Source organism: Antrostomus carolinensis, unplaced genomic scaffold (genome assembly GCF_000700745.2).
Source record: "Antrostomus carolinensis isolate BGI_N321 unplaced genomic scaffold, ASM70074v2 scaffold8600, whole genome shotgun sequence".
Taxonomy (NCBI): domain Eukaryota; kingdom Metazoa; phylum Chordata; class Aves; order Caprimulgiformes; family Caprimulgidae; genus Antrostomus; species Antrostomus carolinensis.
Window position 1 is genome coordinate 1 of NW_010290500.1, and position 19,868 is coordinate 19,868.

General features: G+C 36.8%; 1 protein-coding gene across 1 annotated transcript; it reads left to right on the plus strand.

Moving 5' to 3' along the window:
* The first annotated feature begins 625 nt into the window (after positions 1 to 625).
* Positions 626 to 19,649, plus strand: GLCCI1 (glucocorticoid induced 1). The gene is made up of 6 exons (XM_010173379.1): positions 626 to 637; positions 1,355 to 1,468; positions 4,533 to 4,685; positions 11,557 to 11,767; positions 17,627 to 17,747; positions 18,840 to 19,649. Exons 1-6 carry the CDS (start codon positions 626 to 628, stop codon positions 19,186 to 19,188), a joined length of 960 nt encoding a protein of 319 aa, XP_010171681.1. The 3' UTR covers positions 19,189 to 19,649.
* The last annotated feature ends 219 nt before the right edge of the window (positions 19,650 to 19,868 follow it).

Sequence of the window (19,868 nt, forward strand, 5' to 3'; positions counted from 1 at the left end):
TGATTCTACACACAGACCCTTTTGGAAGTCTGAACTGTTCGTCTGTTGTTGATAGATCAAAGTATTCAGCCATTTCTGACTAGCATTTCTCTGAATATCGGTAACAAACTGTGGCAAGACTTGATATGAAGCCTTAAAGGCGAATCCTTCTTTTGTGGGTGATACCAGAAACATCACAGAGAAAAGTCCACAGCTTGGAGCAAAGCTCCATCCAAACCTCTTCCCCACGTACTGTCATCTCTGACACTGGTGTGAAGTGATTCTCTACCACAGAGCTGCTTTGCAAGAGCGCTGGTGATATATTTAATTACTTTGAGGTAACCACAGAGAGCATGTACGTGTAAGCTGTCACTCAGAAGGAGAGGTTACTTTCCAGCTGATGAAGTTCTTCTGAAATACGAATTTCATGTGTGTTCACTTCTCCTTACTTGCCCTTCAGGTTTTTAAAAACTGTATCTCTAGCTGAGTTAAAAATGAAATGAGGCTGTGCATGCTTTGCCTTATATGCCAGTGTGCTGAGCATGAGGAAGAGTGGGACTTGAACCCAGAGGAAAAAACTATCCACTTGTAAGGAAGTGTTTGTACCTGTTGTGTGAATTTGCATGTAGTCTAAACTTCCGAGACAATGCTTATAGAGGTAAATACTCTCATGTAGAAATTATCCAAGAGGAATAAATAAGTGGAGGAATCCCCAAATGAAATTCTTTGGTTTCTTTTTAAAGGAGCAGGTCAGATGGATAATGGCTTTAGTTGCATTTGACCTTTAAAATATGTAACTTCTGATTAGACAACTTTGCAGCAGATAGTAGAAAAGCTAATTCTGTCTTCCTGAAGGAATTTGTGATAATTTAGCCTGAAGGGAAATGCTATTAAATGTATTAAATAAGTTCTCCAAGATGAGCAATGCATATTGATTGCCAGTTGTTTGTGAAGGTTCTTTGCTTTTATGATGAATTATCATTGGAAGGCTTTGGTTTGGTTTAAGATAAAATAAACTAAACTGTATGCTTCATAGTTCCCTAGTTTAAACTAGTTACAGGCTAGAAATTGCTACAAATTGTCATTCTGACTACTTTTGTTTGCATCAGTTATTACAGTGCTTGTTTGTAAATGAGGAAGTTTAGTAATTAACCTAAGCCTGCTGTTCCATTCAGGTTGGTGAATAGGGCAGATACTTTGGAGAAAGTAATAAGCAGAAAGAAGCTTTAATGCTCATGCTTCAAGGCAATTTCATGTGCTTGTAAAATCCTCCAAAGAGGACTTAAAATATCTGTGATTCACTTTATACATGAAGATTTGAGCAGTTATCCATTTGATAACTCATTATCACTTCACCTGAACTTCTTTCCAGCAGATTGCCAAACTGAGGCAGCAGCTTCAGCGCAGTAAGCAGAGTAGCCGTCACAGTAAAGAGAAAGAACGTCAGTCACCTCTCCATGGCAACCATATAGCAATCAGTCAGACTCAGGTAAGTAGATAGTTGCTTATATTAACAGCCTCCTACCTTATCAGGGTTGGGTGAATAGCCTGCCGTTTCTTCCTGTCTTTCTTCTGTTTGTTTTCTTATGTGGTACACTGAAATGCTTACCAACCTGATACCATTGCATCTTCACTGAAATTTATGTGATAGTCACCATATAATAAAAGAAAGAAGGGTTGCAGCAGGAGAGCAACTGAAATACATTAAGATAATGTAAAAATTGTGAGCATGGCCAGATAAGACTGCCTTTCCAGGAATACATACTTACTTCCAAGACTAATTTTTGTGATACTCTTTCACAAGTCTCTGCTCATCTGGAAGGTATTTGCTTATCAGTTTTGTAACCCAATTTCATCTGAGCTGGTTAAAAAAAAAATAAAATAGAAAATAAAGAAAGTACCAAGGGTAAGTACCAAGTCTGGGTTATCAGCCTAGCAATTGATCAGTCCTTGAGCAACAAGCAGAACCGTAACTGGCTTGTGAACAGACTTGTAATTCACCTTATTGTGTATTCATCAGTAAATGACAACAACACTGTATCACCAGAGCTTCAAGGGAAAATCTAATTTCTTTGTCCCATTTTAGGAATCTTTCTGATACTTTGCCTCTTGGTCTGTTCCTGGCCAGAGGGGCAAAGTGGTGTTCACTTTCTAAAAAGAAAGTGATAATTCGCCTTGAATTTAACTTGAAAGAAATCAAGATGATGCTTGCCACAATACCCTATCTGTGGTGACTGGTGACTAAAGGGTCTGTCACACCAACAAGTTTTTTTTCTTCGTGGTTTTGTCTAGGACGTGTGTTTTGGTTGTTATGGCAGTCCAGAATCACTGTCAGTACAGGATCTGGTCTTCTAGCGTGAGCATTTGTGGTTGCAGTGGCTATGTTACAGTAGAGTTGTTACAGTATATTGTGATAGTTTCCATCATATTAAATGGAAAAATTGCTGTCATCACCAGGCTGTTCTTGTTCCAGGCACTGTGATTTGTGTCTGACTGAGGTTTTACAGTAATCTTTAGTATGCAAAATCTTATGTCCAGATTATGTTAATGATCATTCTCATTATCTGTATCAATGGGCATTGCGATGCCAGGACTTTTCTCCAGCCATCAGTATATACTGATGGAGGATTTGACATCCTCCTCTCTGAGAGGGTGGCTGAAGGAGGCTCCTAATCTGATATCTTCTGTTTTCTGTTGTCTTATTACTTACCTATTTTTCAAAGTGATATGAGAGTTTAGGCAGATTTTTACATAGCTGATCATTTTAACACTACCCTGGCTAAGACAATTTTTTGTTTTCAGGTCATTTTCATGTTTCACAAAGTTACAAAAATTTGCCTATGCTCCGAGTATATCTGTATTTCTCCTGTTATAAAGATGCTGACACATATGAAGAATAGCTTTGGACAAATTACTTGGCCAGGAGCCAGATTTTCAGCAGGGTGCAATGGAGCATGCCCCATGGAGTGTCTGTTCTAGCCCTTACAAACTGCCAGTGAAATTGAAACCCAATTATGAGTTGTAAAGCTCAGGCAAGGTTCAGTCAATGACTTTGTGAACCTTAAGCCACTTGTAGAAAGCAGTTAATCTTGTCTCATTTGACAGTGCAGACATTTGAGTCCTGATTAAATTTTACCTGCAGTGGATCTTTAACTTGGACCCCATGTTACTAACAGGCCACTATTTGAACTCTTGAAATGTTGGTTTTGTCATTGTATTTCCTGACTGCCTTTTTAAATAGCTAGTGTTTCAGAAAGAAGAGGTTGAACTGTGATGTCTGATTCTTTATGTTCCTCCTTCTCTTTGGATAAAATCTTATGGTTAAAACCTATTCTTGTAATGAAGACATAGGAAATGGATATTCTTCCTGAAATTTTTATGCCTCTGTAACAGAGGATCCCACTACATTTTGTATAGACAAGGGTTTTGCTTTCCATCTCAAAGTAAGCTATTGTAGGTACCTGTGACACTCTCTATAGTCACAGTAGAAACAGTCCTTGACACAGACTGAAATCCACCTAGGACATATGTTTTGAAGGAACATTCTTTTAGTACTTGGAGTTCACTTTGTCATGGCTCATGTAACCTTTTGATTTCTCAAAGTGATGTTCTCTCCTGAGGTCAGTGAAGTTTTCAGTTCCAGCATCACTGCGGGAAGCCATTCTGCAGGCAGTGTTTTTTCAGAATTGGAGAATGCCTCCACATAAGTGATGTGCACCTTTGGAGCTGCACGTTGTGCAAAGTTCATTTGGCAAGAACTCAAAAAAAAAAATTTACATTTTGTTTTAAGCATTCTGTTATTCTGTGAACAAGAGGAAAACATACATTGGGAAATGAACGCTGTTCATGGCTGTCAGCATAGGTGCACCCGTGCTATGTCGCTGCTGCCAAGGTAAAGCTTTTGAGGTTGACTGCGCAAGCTGCACGTGCACTCTTGTGACTGGTTCCTGTTGGAACAAAGAGCTCCACTCCAACAGGTTTTTCTGAAAACCATACTTGTATTTATTTATACGCTTGATTCTAAAATTCAAAATTATTTCTTCTAAGATCTTTGACATAAAGGTCTGAAATGCTATAAGCTAATGAAATTAAAGGTTCAGAATGAATGCTTTATTTTTTGTTCACTAATGCCAACCAAAGGAGAATAAGAATGCATTAAGTGAATATTTCAGTTGAGTGGTTAAGCTTTAGGAATGTTGGGAAATGTCTTTTGGATACCAGTTAAACCATCAGCACCTTGTGTGCTCCCCATCTCCCTACTGCATGTTCTATAGTCTGTACATCATAAAGTATATATACGTGCCTCCTTAGTGATAAGTGAAGTAGTAGAATGCTTTTATTGTAGACCACTTCTTTGAATTAAGTAGAGGTGATTTTAGTGCCTTTTGATTTGTGCAAGCATTTCTTTTTATTTAAATTTGCCAAGTAAAGATGATCTTCTAGATGGCAAAATTAATACACAGCTTCTTAGTTTTTAGGGTTTTTGGTAATGGTCTGACTTCTGTCTTTATTCTATTTTCCAACTTCAAATCATGTTGCGCTCTACCTTCTAGGCTTCTATTTCCAGATCAGTTCCCATGCCACTGTCAAACATTTCAGTGCCAAAATCAGCTGTTTCGCGTGTGCCGTGTAACGTAGAAGGAATAAGTCCTGAACTGGAAAAAGTATTCATTAAGGAAAACAGTGGAAAAGAAGAAATCTCCAAGGTAAGCTTACATGAACATGTTCATAGTTGTTTTTTCTTTGTAATCTATAAACACATGAGAAACCTTCCTTGTGAGAAACCTTCCTTGTGACTGAAATTACAAATAATTTTCTTCAAAGAACTGTTTGTTTGAAAATTTTATTTTGATGTTTTGGGGATTTTTGTTTGTTGTTGGGTTTTGGGGGTTGGTTTTTTTTAAAAGGGCTTCTGGACAAACATACTTTGTTTAGAATGTACTTTCTGTAGAGAACTTGGAAGTTTTTGTATGAAATACAGATATTTGAAAATTTAGGTTCTTCAGGCTACAGTAGTAAGTAATTATAGGTTAGAGGAGATCAGTTTATTTGCTCCATTTAGCATTCTTTTTTTTAGGTAAGACTTAAGTTTCCTGTGCTATGCTCTGCTTTTTGGGTTTAATGCTTTTCTTCCATAAACCAAATGTGAACCATTTTACTTCCATGAAACCACTGTGATCTGTCATGGGAGATCTCCACATGGGAAATACTGACAAATGGGGCAGCTTTGCTTATGTCGGAGAGCTGGAGCATTGGAATCGTCATTGAGAAGCACTGGAGTGCTTAGACGACACTTAAAATGTGAAATACTTGGTTTACAGCCACTGTTTCCTAAATTGCCAATGAAAATTTTCTGCTGTGGGTTAAACTACTGTTTTTTCTCATCTTCTCTAAGATGTAGGTTCTTTTCTTGTGAATGGTCATGTAATAGCAATTCACTGTGCGAGTCAAGCTATAAAACTTTAATCAAAGTTGTAACATTCCAAAATATGATATTTGTATTTCTTCATTTTGTCAGTAAACTTAAAAAGCTTTGGAATAGTCTTAGCTTCTTCATTGTGCGGACAAAGCAATCTTCAAAGTGAAATACTGTGGTAGTAGAAGTTTTATTGTGAGTTTGCTTTCCTAAGGCTGTCTCATCCCTTTAGAAGGGATGTGTGTTGCAACAGGGAAATAAAGAAATAAACAAACACGCAAACCCAAACAGAAACCCCAATCAATAAACCTTGTTGCACCATCTCCAAAGAGAGTATAAAAAGGTATGTATTACAGTGCCACCATTGATGTTGCTATGGCTAGGTTTGTAATTTCCTATGCTTAGAGGACATTTAATTTATTTATCAGACAAATAATCTTCATAAGTGTTGTCCTTGGGCTTTAACAGCTTATTACTTGGGATGCAGAACTCGGTCTCCTAAGTTACTGAATGTACTGGCTCTGATCCAGCAAAATGGTTAAGCACATACTTAAGTGCATTGTTGGACTGGGGCCAGAGGTGCTCAGCAGTTTATGCAACCAAGGCAATAGTGAACTCTTCCTCCAAACATCTAGCTGGGGAGAGTCTTCAGACACAAAAGAAAGTCATAAATTAGACATTGCCCTTGAAATCAAGTCCATCTTTGTCGTTTCCTGCTATGTAACTGTTAATTTCTGTGAAGTCTGGTGTAGTGGGATCTAAAGTGGGATTCCTAGCACTGTCTTTGAGTTTACTAGATCTCATAGCTTATTTATGGAAGATCATAACAAGAGTAATTTACTCAATCTTACTGCTGGTGAACTTTCTCCTAATACAACAGTTTTTAGCCTGGGGGAGTTGGGGCAGCTAGGTTAAAGGTTAGGAATTACTGAACAAAAGATAGGACCATAGGAAACCAAACTTCATTAGTTTCACTGCTAGTGAAAGCATTTGTTTTTCTGTCAGTCTTCTGCCATTCTTTCTTTCTGTAACATTCTGTGTTTTTAGAAAGTATTTTAAAATAGCAGTCAAAGGTAGTTGGTTGCTTTGGGTGATGTGTGAAGGATAAATTATTCTGTAGGCTCACTTGTAATATTGTTGTGTGTCTAGATTTTTCAGGTGGTGTGTTTTTAACCTGTTTCCATGTTTACTTCACAGTTTTAACAGTGTGCATGTTCAAACCTTAATTTTCATATGAATTGATCTATCCAGCTGCTTAAAACACTTTGTGCACTGTTGTGAATCTGTATTCATTTGCCAGAAAAGATTTGGGGAATAGCATACAACCTGCTAAAAACACTGAGAAGAAATATTACCTTTATTTTAGGTGCAGCTCACTACCTAACTTTTTTTTTCCTTTTTTCAAATTTAGGTACCACATTAATAGCTTTCTGATTTCTTCAGTTTCATTTCGATAACCACACTTGTGCTCTCCCAAGTAAAATAAAATGCATTTTAGTTCTGTAATCTTTTAAAATTTAGACTAGTGTCTTGAATATTTTTCAGTTAGTCTATAGGGAAAAGATGAGAAACTTGTGATTTTTTTTTTAACAAACTGTTTCTTAGTTCATATATTGAATTCAGACTAGGTGATACATAGGACAAAAATAAGCTTAAGGTTAAAGCAGTTTTATCGATAGTTTTATGGATATTACTTGAATTACTTTTTTAATTTAGCTCCCAGTTAAAATGGATAACCAGTGATACTTTCCTCCCAGTTTCATACTTCCTTGCTTAGTCTTCAGATACATTAGTCAATTACATTTATTTTTTAGACTTGTTTGTTTGATTTTTTTGTAGGCTATGATGTTACATTCTGTTTTCCCTTTTGCTGACTTGAACTTTTGTAATCCTGCTTCTTAAAAATGTATAAATTGGTTTGGAATATGTCTTCTCTCGTGCTGACTTAGTTCTGTTAGTTCTTTGAAATGCTCTGCTTTGCTTTTTTAAAGTATTTTAATGATAATAGAAATTGTACTTATAAAAGTACAACTACTTTATAAAATTAAAAATAATCATTGTAAACATTAGTCTTGTTATTTTTGTTTCACAAAAATAGTTAATCATACAATAATGTCATTGTTATTACCTTTTAATAATCTAATTGACCATAATGTTGAGGGATTGCAGTGTAAGTAGTCAAAACATTCCAAATATTTAATTCTTTACAGTTTCTTTACAGTATGTGTGTATTTTTTCAGATCATTCACCTTGCTTAGTTAGCTGAAAGTGTTCTCTTTTTTTTCTTTTATAAAGCTTAAGTTAGTTGTCTTTTTTTGAGTCACTTAAATCGCTTCTTTCTCCTCAGCCTTATTAATAAACTTGAATTCATTTTCTAATGCATTTATTCCAAGATCCTGGATATATTTTCCTTTCTATTTTATAACTTGTTGACTAACTTTCCAGGAAATTGTTATGTTGTGTCTCTATTCCTACCATAACTTGTTGAGAGGCAATCAGCCTTTTGTGAAGTTGTGACAGGCTTTTGTTATTTGTCCTGTTGTGACTGCACAACACAAACATTGGAGACTTTGGTACAATAAGATGACGGACTTACTGTAGGAAGTGAGTGGTAAGAGGTTCCCTCTTACAGAATACACTGTAAAAATAACGAAGAGTGCGCTGTAGCAGGACACAAACATGTTCATAGGTCTTCTGTTAGGGAAAAAAAATATTACCTGAACTGGATCTCAAGTATACAGAAGTAATTGGAAATTAAGCATTTTTGACGGATTACCACACAATATAAATAAAGTGATTGTGTTTCTTGTTTGATTTCTAATGCTTTTAGAAGTAGATAGCAGGGTGGTTTTATGTACCTATCAGAAAATGTAATTCTGTAATAAGAGGACTGTTATTCTGACTTGCAGAGATGCAGGGGATCCTTACTTACATCTTCATGACCTTCATGTGAAAAGTCTGTTTTTTTTTTCCTGAGTGCTCCTTCCCAGGATACATTATGGTTTTTGTACTTGCATCTTGCCTAATGCACTGATGACTTCATTGATGCTAGGAGGAAGATGTACTTTCCTGTATCTGCCTTTGTATTCCAGTCTAGAGAACCATTTTAAAATCAAAAGCATTGAATGCTTTGCTCTTAAGAAGTTGCCTCCCAGACAGATGCAAGGCTTGTGAAGAACAGATTATTTTTAAGGCTCCCATGGGTATATTATATCATAATAGCATTCCTTATGCTGCTAAATAGGATGTTCTTGGGTTTTTTTCCAGAGAAGAGATTGATACTGAAAACAATGTGCTGAATTTTAACAGTGTGTAGAGAAATGCGTGCTGTTGTCAAATGGAGCGTTCCCATAACCTGTGCAGGGAGATGAGGGTTGTACGTAACTGTCTCCAGGAACACACTGTCCCATAGGCGTTGGCAGGTGACATGTCAGAATGCATTTGGCATAAGGTTAGTACCTGACTGGACGCTCTTGCACAAACCCCCTACAAAACAGTCTATAGAATCCAGAATCCAATAAAGTCGTGTTCCATGCATTGAGTGTTACGAACACTAATAGCAGCTGTACCAAATTCATTACCCTGTTTCTTATGTTCTAAGATTATGAGGATTTCAGTTTTTAGAATAGTTTAGGCATGACTCATGGAAGGTAACTTCTGCGTTTTTTTACATTGATCAGGTCTATGTTGATCAAGTTTAATGCATAAAATTTTTAAAAAGTGGGATACTTTTAGTTGCTGTTTTCATGAAGTTTTTTGCACTTGTCAAAACTTGGATTCAATATTCAGGGAAAGATAAACACAGAAACTCAGTAATCTGGAATACTTGCAGTCATTTTCTATGCCTTAAAAGTTATTTTACTTGGAAAGTGTGATAAATATTTAGCTTTTTCTACTTGTGTGTGTATTTAGAGGTGTGTCTAAAAATATGGGTAACTTTTTGTACCTCAAATTTCATTTCAGTGGAGGTTCAAATATGTGGCTTGGGATATACTTGCTGACTCCATAAGACTACGTTGCTCCTCCAGGTGTGGAAGAACATCTGTACTATCCTGAAGTCTTTAATTACGTGATCACTTACTCTTTTGGGGTTGTTTTTTTTTCCCCTGGAATCCTTGCTTTCCCTGTTACGTAGAGCATAGAATGTGTGCTTAATGAGCAGCTGTTCAGTGTTTTTTGTTTTCCCCTCATTAGATATGTGTCGTAATGCTCACTGTTAAACCTTGCTTTGAAGTCAGAAATCTGAATTTCTTCCTCAGTTTTTGCTTCTATATAATAGGATAGTGTCTGAATTTTTTTTTTCTCTTTTTATCTCACCTATGTGAGAATAAGGGTGGTATTATCTGCACTTTATGGATGAAGAAACACAGAACCATCGGGCTTCTGTAATGTGATTCTTCAGGTAACTCGGGATACTGCATGTCATTTTAGGAGTTTAAAGAGCAGCTCCCATAGTCTCCTACTGCATCTGTGAATGTTGAAGACTTTTGCAAATCTGTCCTATATAGACTGGGCATCTGGAAAAGATACCACAAAAGAGAGAGGTTGGTTCAGATGCCTTCCTGGCATCTCACAGAATTTTTGTGCCAGCGACGGAAATAAAAACGCTGTTCTGCATAGCAGTTATCTTTTTGGTTACACTGACTATGAGACTGTTTTCTTTCTACAGCTTCAGTCTTGTTTTCTACCTCTCTTCTGTCTGTGTAACAAATGACATAATGCTTCAGGTCTGTTCTGTGTGTTGAATGAGTCATGGCCTGTTGGGGGTGATGGGAATAGCAACATGTAGTCATGTTTTAACACATATGCAATGTGAACTGAGCTGTTGGAACAGACTACAGAGCTGTGTCCAAACTTTTTAGCATTTGGCATAATAACTGTGATGTTGTTGTTATAGTGTGTTTCTTTGCTCTTAATTGAAATGTGGAATGTTATTAACTGGAAGGCTCATAAGAAGAAAAGGATCTTCCCACTCTGCTACGTCTGCCTCTATATAATATGCGTTGATTTTCTGGATAGGCTATTGCTGAAAAGGGGAGAAGGCAGAACTCGGCCAATAGCTTTCATGTCCTTATTGCTAGCAAAAGTGTTGGGATTAATTTTAGTCTCTGTTACAGTTTTAGAATATATGGGGAAGAGAAGAGCAATTAAATAAAAATATTCACTTGAAATGAGAAGGATAAAGACGTTATTTTTTTGTAGCTAGAACATTTAAGCTATCTCTATGGCTTGAGTACAATCCTCACTAAAGTCAGGGTAAAAAGGATATTTAAATCTTGCAGGCATTTTTTCCACTTCTCTTTTAAGCAAAACTGTAATTCTCATTTTATTTCTTACATTTAAAGCAGCACTGTCTATCATAAAAAGCTAATTTTCCACTGGGAAGGAGAAGTAAGTAGAGTGTGCCAATCTACTGTGAACATGTCTATGCAGTATAGTGCAGAATGGGATGCAAGATCACTCTGACCAGTGCCAACTAGGCTGATATGAGCAGGCAGTGCTTACTAGCTTTCGTTCAAGACAAAGCTTGTGAACCTTGTAGAAACCTGTACATCATCTGCTTAGTTGCCATTTTGTCAGAGATCACCTATAGAAGTGAAGGATGGAATGTAGAGGTGTGCTAGAGAATTATGACTTACTAGCAAAACTTGGATGGTTTAATTTGTAATTGTAATTCAGTTGGTTGTTATGACAATAGTATGCCATTGTATTTGACATTTTCTACTTTCCCTTTTACCCAGATGTGATCTCTGTCAGCGTACTTGTTTTTCCTTCATAATAAGTGACCTTTATTGAAAGTTATATTACGAAGTGTAATTAGAGATTTATTTGTTGGGGAGGCTCGCTTTTTTGAACTATCATAAAAAAAATATAAAAACATAATCCTGGTGTGTGTTGAAGTGCATTCTGGTGTTAACTTTGCATTAAGAGGATATAGTTGGCTTAGAACATCTGCACATTGGCCCAGCATTCAGCATAATTAATGTATCGTGTCCATTGTATGTTACATTATTTTCTTGTGTAAAAGTTGTTCTTTCAAAAATGACTTGTTTCCTGTTCCTGAAGGCCTTGTCTCATTACTTCATTTATGAGTGCTACAGGCTGACATTGCTTGAGAGTTTGATCTTTTCTGTAACCTGAATTGCTTGTTTCTCTTCCAGCCTTTGGATATCCCTGATGGTCGAAGGGCCCCATTACCTGCTCACTATCGTAGCAGTAGTACACGAAGCATTGACACTCAGACTCCCTCTGTCCAGGAGCACAGCAGCAGCTGCAGCAGTCATTCACCATGTGTCTCTCCCTTTTGCCCTCCTGAATCTCAGGATGGGAGTCCTTGCTCAACAGAAGATTTACTCTATGACCGTGATAAAGGTGAGAGTAGAATGGCCTGCCTTTACCTATGGGAGGCATGTGGTGTCCTGCTTTTACCACTACCTTCATTTTGCTCATTACATCAGTTTTTGTTTTTGTTTGATTGTTGTGGAGGGATTGAGGATTTATTGTAAAATTGGTTTTGTTTGTTTACATATCTTTTTCCCTCTTGTTTGTGAAACTTCACAAACATCTTCCATAAATACGTCAGAGGAGCACAGCAAACAGTCTTAACTATTTGTGAGGATTCTAATGTGAAGAATTCAGATTGTAACATGTTTGTGTTTAAAAGGGTTTCAGGGAGGTTTGTGGTAGACTGTATATTCATCATGGGTGAGTTACTTGCTGACCAAAATGGTGATGAAGTTTTGGACTGCTTTTAAAAGTACCCTGTTTCTGAACTCTCCTATTCCACTTGCAGCTATTTGGTGAGGAGCTCAGATATGAGTTTGAACAATCTGCTGCAGAGTAATTATTTGCCTGTGTATGTTGCATAACAACCCAAAATTTTAGAATAATTTACGTGTTTATATGTCAATATCCTGCATTTTTTTCAAAGTCTGTAAAATATCATTTGGTTTTGTAGAGGGAGTAAACTGGATTTTCAGTAATTAAGAGTTACCAACAGAACATGTAGTATGAAAATACAGGCACCAGTGTAAAAAGACTGATGTTTTGGACAGCTGTTTACTAATGAAATTATTCATGGGCTTCTGGTCAGCTAGACTGAAGTCTTTTATTAGTTGGAAACATGGACTTTGGAGGGATGCAGGGTTTTGTGTAAAATATGCAAGCTAAGAGTAGTAAGTTTCACAGAGGAAATTAAAACTTTTTGAGATTTAGCATGGATCTACTAATGAGCTAAAAACAGCAGTATTTTGAGGTTTTAAGTAGGGTTAAGCTTTTTCTGTAAATGTTCTGTTTGATAATTCTTAAACTAATTTGGGAATAGGATTGGGGAAGGCAGTGGAGAAATAATAGTAGCTTTTCTTGGTTTCTGAAAAATAGCTCTTTCCCACCTTGGATTTAAAAGGAAGTAGTGGAAAACAAATCCACCTGCCCAAATCCTGAATTGGAGGTGGGTGGATGTGTGTGTGTAAGTTAACCACATCAAAAGTAAAAGTCTTAGCTCAGCATGACAGCTGGCCATGCTCCAAAAATAACGGAGATGATAGCTCCCCCCCCACCCTATTTCTCTTTCTTATAGTGTGCATGCAAATTGTAATGTGTTGTCAATACTGAGTCACTACAGAGACATCCACTGAAGTACTAGCACACAGGGAAACGTCTTGCCAGGTAAAATTGTTCATTTATGTCCTGATAACAAATGCAAGTTAAAAAGCAAGGAAATGAAAAGAATAATTCCTTTTGCAGTTAGTACTCAGTTACCACAGTAACTGGAATTTTCAGTGGTGTGTTATTGGCAGTAGTGAGTGGAGACAGTTTGAAACAGTGCATCTGACCTTCTTAATGCTTCTCAAGGGTTTTATCTCCTCTCTTGGACTTTTTGAACAGCTAGTTAGAGTAAAATTTATTGCCGAATTTCACAATGAGTAGATACTTTGTTGATTTTGGTGTTAAAACTGGCTTTAATGTTAGGTTTGTATCAGAAGTCTGCTTTAGTGGTTGTGTATAGGTGATGGTGATAAACAGCCAGATTTGTAAAGTTAATATAATTGCATTTTTAAAATAGTTTAAGATACTTAATGCTGAAAGAGAAAAGCTTGAACTGCTCATCACACAACTTCATTCTCTAAGGACAAGATAGAAACTAGAAAAATGCGCAGCGGTTTTCCAACAGAAAGTAACTTGTTCAGAGGTTGTAAAATATAGTTAGAAAAGTGCCTTTCACTCTTTGATTATTAAGATCCCACAGGCCTGTTGTTCTGAATAAGAATGTTATCTTCAAAATAATTAAATTGTAGATAAATAAGGGATATAGGTAGAAATTATAAGGGAATAGCAAGTTTTGAGAGACAGTTTCCTAACATCTCTCGTGGATGTTGACTGCTTTATAGAACAAAACTCACCAAGTTTCTGCACTTTCGTTTTAAAGGTTTTTGTGATACTAGAATAAAACTATCACGAGTTTGCTGTAAGGCCTGTTAAGTTTTGAAAAATGCATATACATAAAACCAAATGTAGACATTTTAAACCCAAGATATTTTTCTTCTACTTTTCTCAAGTTGTGGTTTTATTTTCCTCTCAGTAGGAATAACTTGGCTTTACCATTTAAAAATATAATTATCAATTTATGAATGCTCCCGAGTGTTTTGCTGAATTGGAAAGGAAGGTTAGTAGTTTGACTGAGAGACATGAGCGGTGAGAGGAGCCAGCACTCTGTACAGGCACAGCACTGCTTTACATTTCTAAAGCATCTTTTATTTCTTGTGCAAAGCTGTGCTTTGGCCTGAGGCCCTCACAGCTGCTCTTTGGACTGTATCAGCTGTTTGGTTTACATTTCTGCGAGACACTGCTAAATCTACTGAATTTTTCAAAAGAAAGTGAAAGCTAAATTTCAGAAAAGGCCCATGATACTGCTCCAAATGGAGCAGTGGTACTAAATGGTATTGATTGGAGCAGAGAGGGAAGGGTGAGAGAGTAAGTATTTTAATGGCACCTGGCTTTGTGATTTTATTTTCCAGTATCAGCCTATTGCAAGGTGACTGCCTTGCTACATTAAGCTTCCACTTTCACTAGATCTGTTTTATGATACTCTGGTCCCCGAGACTATAATTCAGAGTGCTACACAGCATACTTAGTAGCTGTAACAGAGGTAAAGTTCAAAGGCATCCTAAGATAGAAGCATGTGATTTTTTAAAAAAATTTAATTTAATTTAATTTTTTTTAGGGGAGGGCCGGGGGGGGGGTAGTTGTTCGTACAAAAATAGAGCATAACCCGTTTTTGAGAGATTTTTATTTAGGTACTTTTGTGCAGCATTGTGTATTCCTGAAAAAAATAGCAGGCTGTTAAAAGCAACATCTTTGTGAAAATGGACTAAAGATACTTTTAAACTTTTGGGCGTCTGAATCGTGGTTTTTAAAATTAATATTGTGTAGGAAGTCTTTGAGTAGTCTTAAGAAACAGAGCTATTTTTTAATCTATCAAAACAAATCCCAAGGCTCACTGGCAGTTTCCTGTTTCTTTTAAGTTTTGTCACTCAAAAATTTTACTGATTCTTTTTTAGTTTTTTCTTTTATTGCTGTAATATATGCAAGTAAAAAATTGTGTTATTAAGTCTTCTGGTTAAAATAGTATTTTTAATGTTCAATTTCAGTCTTAAACATTTTCTGGATAACAGAATATATCCATTTTGAATATTTATGTTTAAAAACTCTGTGTAATAGGCTCCACATTGTCTGCTATGTGGTTATGGTAACAAAACTCACTTTAAAGGTTACATCTGTTAATCTTCAATCATTGTCATCTTAATGAAACGTGATGAGTTGGTTGCAGTGCGCCAGCAGAGCTCACCCTACTGGTGGGAGCGTGGAGGACGCAGACGTGTCCTCTGACATGGAGGCTCACGCATCGCAGCCTGTGAGACAGTAAAAAAATGTGTAAAAACCGCAGTTTGAGCATGCACATGTGCAGTTTGTGTCATTAAGGATTAATAACATGACAGTGTAGCACTTAAGAGTTTACAGGATACACAAGTGGACAGCGGCTTAAGCTGTAAATTCCACTTCTTACCGCTTTAACTCATGGCCTATTTTCCCAGTACCCTTCTGTTCTCGCCCTGCTGCTGTACGTGTACAACCAGTGCCAAGCTTGTACGTGTGAGCCTCCTAATAACCATACCTATTTTTCAAATAGTAGTGGTATGTGTTTGGTCAAAAAGAAAAGCTAACAATGCAGTAAGCTTTAAAAGCAGAGAGGCTAAAGAGAGGAGCAGAATGCTTAAATTATACAATATATATATTTTTTTTTTTTTACTTGTTTAACAGCTGTCTTATATAGAAAGTTTCAGCCAGACAGGGTTAAATAAACCAAAAACTTGATTGAAAACTGAACTGGCTAGACGAGACTCTAAATCTTCCAAGAACTGACTTAACTTTGAATTCACTTTGATTCTTTCCTTGGATGTATTTCCACACTTTTCCACTACTTGGTAGAATGAACAGTAGCACATTTTGTGTCTCAAATTTTTTAAATAGAAACTTGGATCTTCAATTTTAAATATTAGAAGGAGGAAACAAACTGTCTGGGTTCTGTTAATGATTTCTGCGTTTGGAATGAGCTGTGTGGGCCAACAGTGGAAAGATGCCAACAGGACCATCATGCTCCCAGCTTGGCAAATATCTGTATTGTCTCTAAGCTTTTTCTACCCTCGTACAGTTAACACCTAAAGTTCTGTAAACAGAAGTTCTGTGTTCACTTGATAGCAGGGAAGAGCTGAATAATCAATACACTACTGAGGTTTGCTTTAACTGTTTGGGTTTTTTTTCTCATATCTTTCATAGTAAATCTCCAAAAGGAAATGTGACATTTCAGTTGATTTGTGTCTTGTAAGAGGAAGCAGAGATGTTTCAAAGCCTCTAATGATTAGCCTTTGTATTTGAGTCATGGTTGTACAAATGTTTATGTAGTTACTGTTTGCAAGCTGTTAAAGACATCCTTATACACCTCAGTGAATCTGGATCCTAGCGCTTGAAGCTTTGGTTGGTTTTCCAGTGTTGCTGAAAGGGCACACGCAAACAACAGGAGAATAAACCAAGGTATCCCAGTTAAAAATGGTAAGGTGTGCCACATCGGTGGAAGGGAGCTAAAGCAAGGGCAGTTACTTCTCTCCAAATACAGTGTATTTGTAAGTTGGAGGATCCTCTTTAATTTTTGCCATTTCACTTCATTCTTTTTAATTGTGAGCCCAAGCAGAGAACAGAGAACCACTAATACTAGCCTGAGATAGATGTTGCTCTTTGAAAAGGTAAAAGCCACTGCAGTAAGCTGTTTTTCTGTGAATAATTATTTTTGTACCTACTTTATTTCCTTAATGCATTGAATTTCAAGTTGTCAGGATGAATGTTTAAGGTAAACCCTTTCATAGTCTTATTTTTTCAAACTTTTGTGCTTCTGTCTTTACCAGAGTTGAGCCATCTCTCATACTTTCTGAGAAGTACAAAGAAATCTGCCTATTGCCTTGTGTCAGACATCTTCACACCTTTAGTTCTAAGTGTGTCTAGTAATAGATACCCAGACAGCTAGAGTTATGAAGAATACCTGTATCATATAGTTAGTAGTGATGAGAGAACTGAATTGTGGAAGTTTTATTTTGGATTCTAAAACAACTTCCCAATTGTGAAGCAAGTAAAGTAGGACATTGTAACAATGAGGTATCGGTACCTGTGTTACAAACATGCTTTGTTCCTTTGCAACTTCTGAACTATTCATGAGACTAATGAGGTCAATATTCCAGTTTTAAAATAAGATACATGCTGTGTACACACATTTTCAATAACTGTGTTTATACAGTGAAAGGCGTATTATCATTACGACTCATAATTCTTCTGCATGTATTATGCATATTACCTTGTTCATTTATGTTTTTTGAAATACACAATAAAGAATGTATTTGTTTCCAGGATCACAGCTCTGCTTTGTTCTGATTGCAGTGTTCTGGATAAAAATATCCTCCTGTTATGTGGTGTTATATGACAGATTACTGCTGCACTGAAGCTTTTATTCAGAAGTAATGTGCTATACAAGGGTGTTAGAAATAGCCTGCAATAAAGGAAGCATTGTGGTAGAAGCAGACCAGCATAGTGGCTAAACTGTGAAAAAAGGCATCTTGTTTGGAAATCAAATTTAATTAAAAAGCACTCTCAATCTCTAGTAATATAACTGCTTTAAATTTTCAGACAGTGGGAGTAGCTCACCGTTGCCCAAGTATGCCTCATCTCCCAAACCAAACAACAGCTACATGTTCAAACGAGAGCCCCCAGAGGGATGTGAGCGAGTGAAGGTCTTTGAGGAAATGTCGTAAGTAATGCCTTTTATATCAGCTGGTATCTGCAAAGCAGTAAACCTGTTTACTGAACCTATTCAACTGCAGATGAATAAACTATTCCAGCTGATGAGTTTTTCAGGAGCAAACTATTCTTAGAGTTTGTACAGAAGAGAAGTTGAAGTGTTCACGTTGATTTGAAGAGGAAATGGAGTCTTTTATGCTTGAACTCTTTTTGTGCGTTTATAAAAGGCCACAAAAATCCAAGCAGAAAAGATAAGGTACATTTAATTTCGTAAGCATTTATAAACCTCCTTTCATATATGTTTTATTAACTTTTTATATGTTCGTGGCTTAAAACAAAAACTCTCCTTGTCATAATTCTTCATCAATTTCAAGCATAGCTCACATTTTGGTATGTATAAAATGGAATGAAAGCTATGTAAAGTAGACAGTAGTATACTTATGGCATAGACTTTGCTCAATATTTTTGCTGAGCAAGGAATCGGAAATTAAACTCTTGGACATCATGTCTTTTTCCCTCTAGACCCAGCAGTACTTGAGCACATGCTGTCGAGGTCGCATGCTTAGCTTCTGTGGATGAAAGAATTAAGGAGGGGATGTTTCTTGCTCTAACAGTATTCATTGCCTGCTGGATGGTGAAGGAGCAATTTTGGGTTATGGAGGAAGCCTCCAGACAAATTATGGAATATGGGAAAGGAGAGGTCTATTTCATGGAGGTTCTCAAAAGAGATTTAATATGACTAAATGTGTTGTTGCTGCATTGTTTTTATTAAAGAAGAATTTGTGCCATTATAAATTGCCATGGCATTTTTTTCCTGTGTATGTACTGCCTTTTTTTTTTTTTTTTTTTTTTTTTTTTTTTTTTTTTTTTTTCTGGAAGCTGCATGTTTATCCAGTAATTATCAAGTCATTTTTGTGACAGTACTATTATTTTTAATGCTGTGGATCAGTTAGCTGACTACCAATATGGAAGATGTTTGGCCCTCTGTCCAGTTAATCCCATTCCCTGTCATTCACATTTTAGCAACGTTTAGAACCACAAAGCTCATGACATATAAAACATTTTGGTTGGCCAGATACATAATCTTTTTTTCTTTTTGCAGGTCTCGTCAGCCTGTCTCAGCCCCTCTCTTTTCATGTCCTGACAAAAACAAGGTTAATTTCATCCCAACCGGATCAGCTTTCTGTCCTGTAAAACTTCTGGGCCCCCTTCTTCCTGCTTCAGACCTGACACTGAAGAACTCTCCAAACTCTGGTCAAAGCACAGCTTTGAGTACCCTGACTGTTGAGCAGCTTTCATCTCGGGTCTCTTTCTCATCTCTGTCAGATGACACCAGCACAATGGACTCTACAGAGGTCCCAGCACAGCAACCGTCCCAACTGCAGCAGCCGCTTTTGCAAGAAATTCAGACTGAAGACCATTCCTCTCCTCAGAGCTATGTGTTAATCTAGACCAAGGTGGAGCAGGCCTCTGCCATGAAAGAAGGATTGAGGAGATAATAGTTCAGATGCATCTGCATGAGGTGGCAACCTTTCAGAACAACACGGAATACTTAGCAGCATTCGGAAAAATATCTCAACGTTGTTCTTGGCAGGGACAGAATTCATATTCAGCATTTTTTGTGAGAAAGCAGTAATGCCTGCAGAATCCATATATCATTAAGCATTTTAAGTGGAGACTATGCATTTCATAGTATGTTTGACCAGATTAGTACTGTGTCCTGTGTTCTGTTTCAAATTCTACAGTATAAATAAGCTCTATATATATATAAAAAAGTTGCCTGTCTGAATAGAAAATGTCTTGCTGTGTTGTGTCCTATGGAAAATACTGTACTTCAGGATTATGTTTACAATTGATCCAGGTGTTTGTTTCTAACTTCTGTAATACACACAATGCAAAAAAAAAAAAAAAAAGGCCACAACAGTTGCACAGTGCCCACCCTATGGCCTAGCTTCAGGTACTTCTCTCGAAGTGTAAACTCAGGTAACTTGGAATGTATATCATATTGGGATATAAAATATTTTACAGCTACAAAGCTAAAGAGGGAACATCACTCTTTTGCCTTTCCTTATTTTATGCATTAATATTTCCTCATTACATTCCACTTTCTTGGAATAAGTGCATTCAGATC

Bases quoted from the DNA above. Each gene is read 5' to 3' on its own strand.
- GLCCI1 (XM_010173379.1), top strand. The intron at 4,686-11,556 runs GTAAGCTTACAT...TTTCTCTTCCAG, and splicing joins GAAAAGAAGAAATCTCCAAG to CCTTTGGATATCCCTGATGG. The intron at 11,768-17,626 runs GTGAGAGTAGAA...TTAAATTTTCAG, and splicing joins ACTCTATGACCGTGATAAAG to ACAGTGGGAGTAGCTCACCG.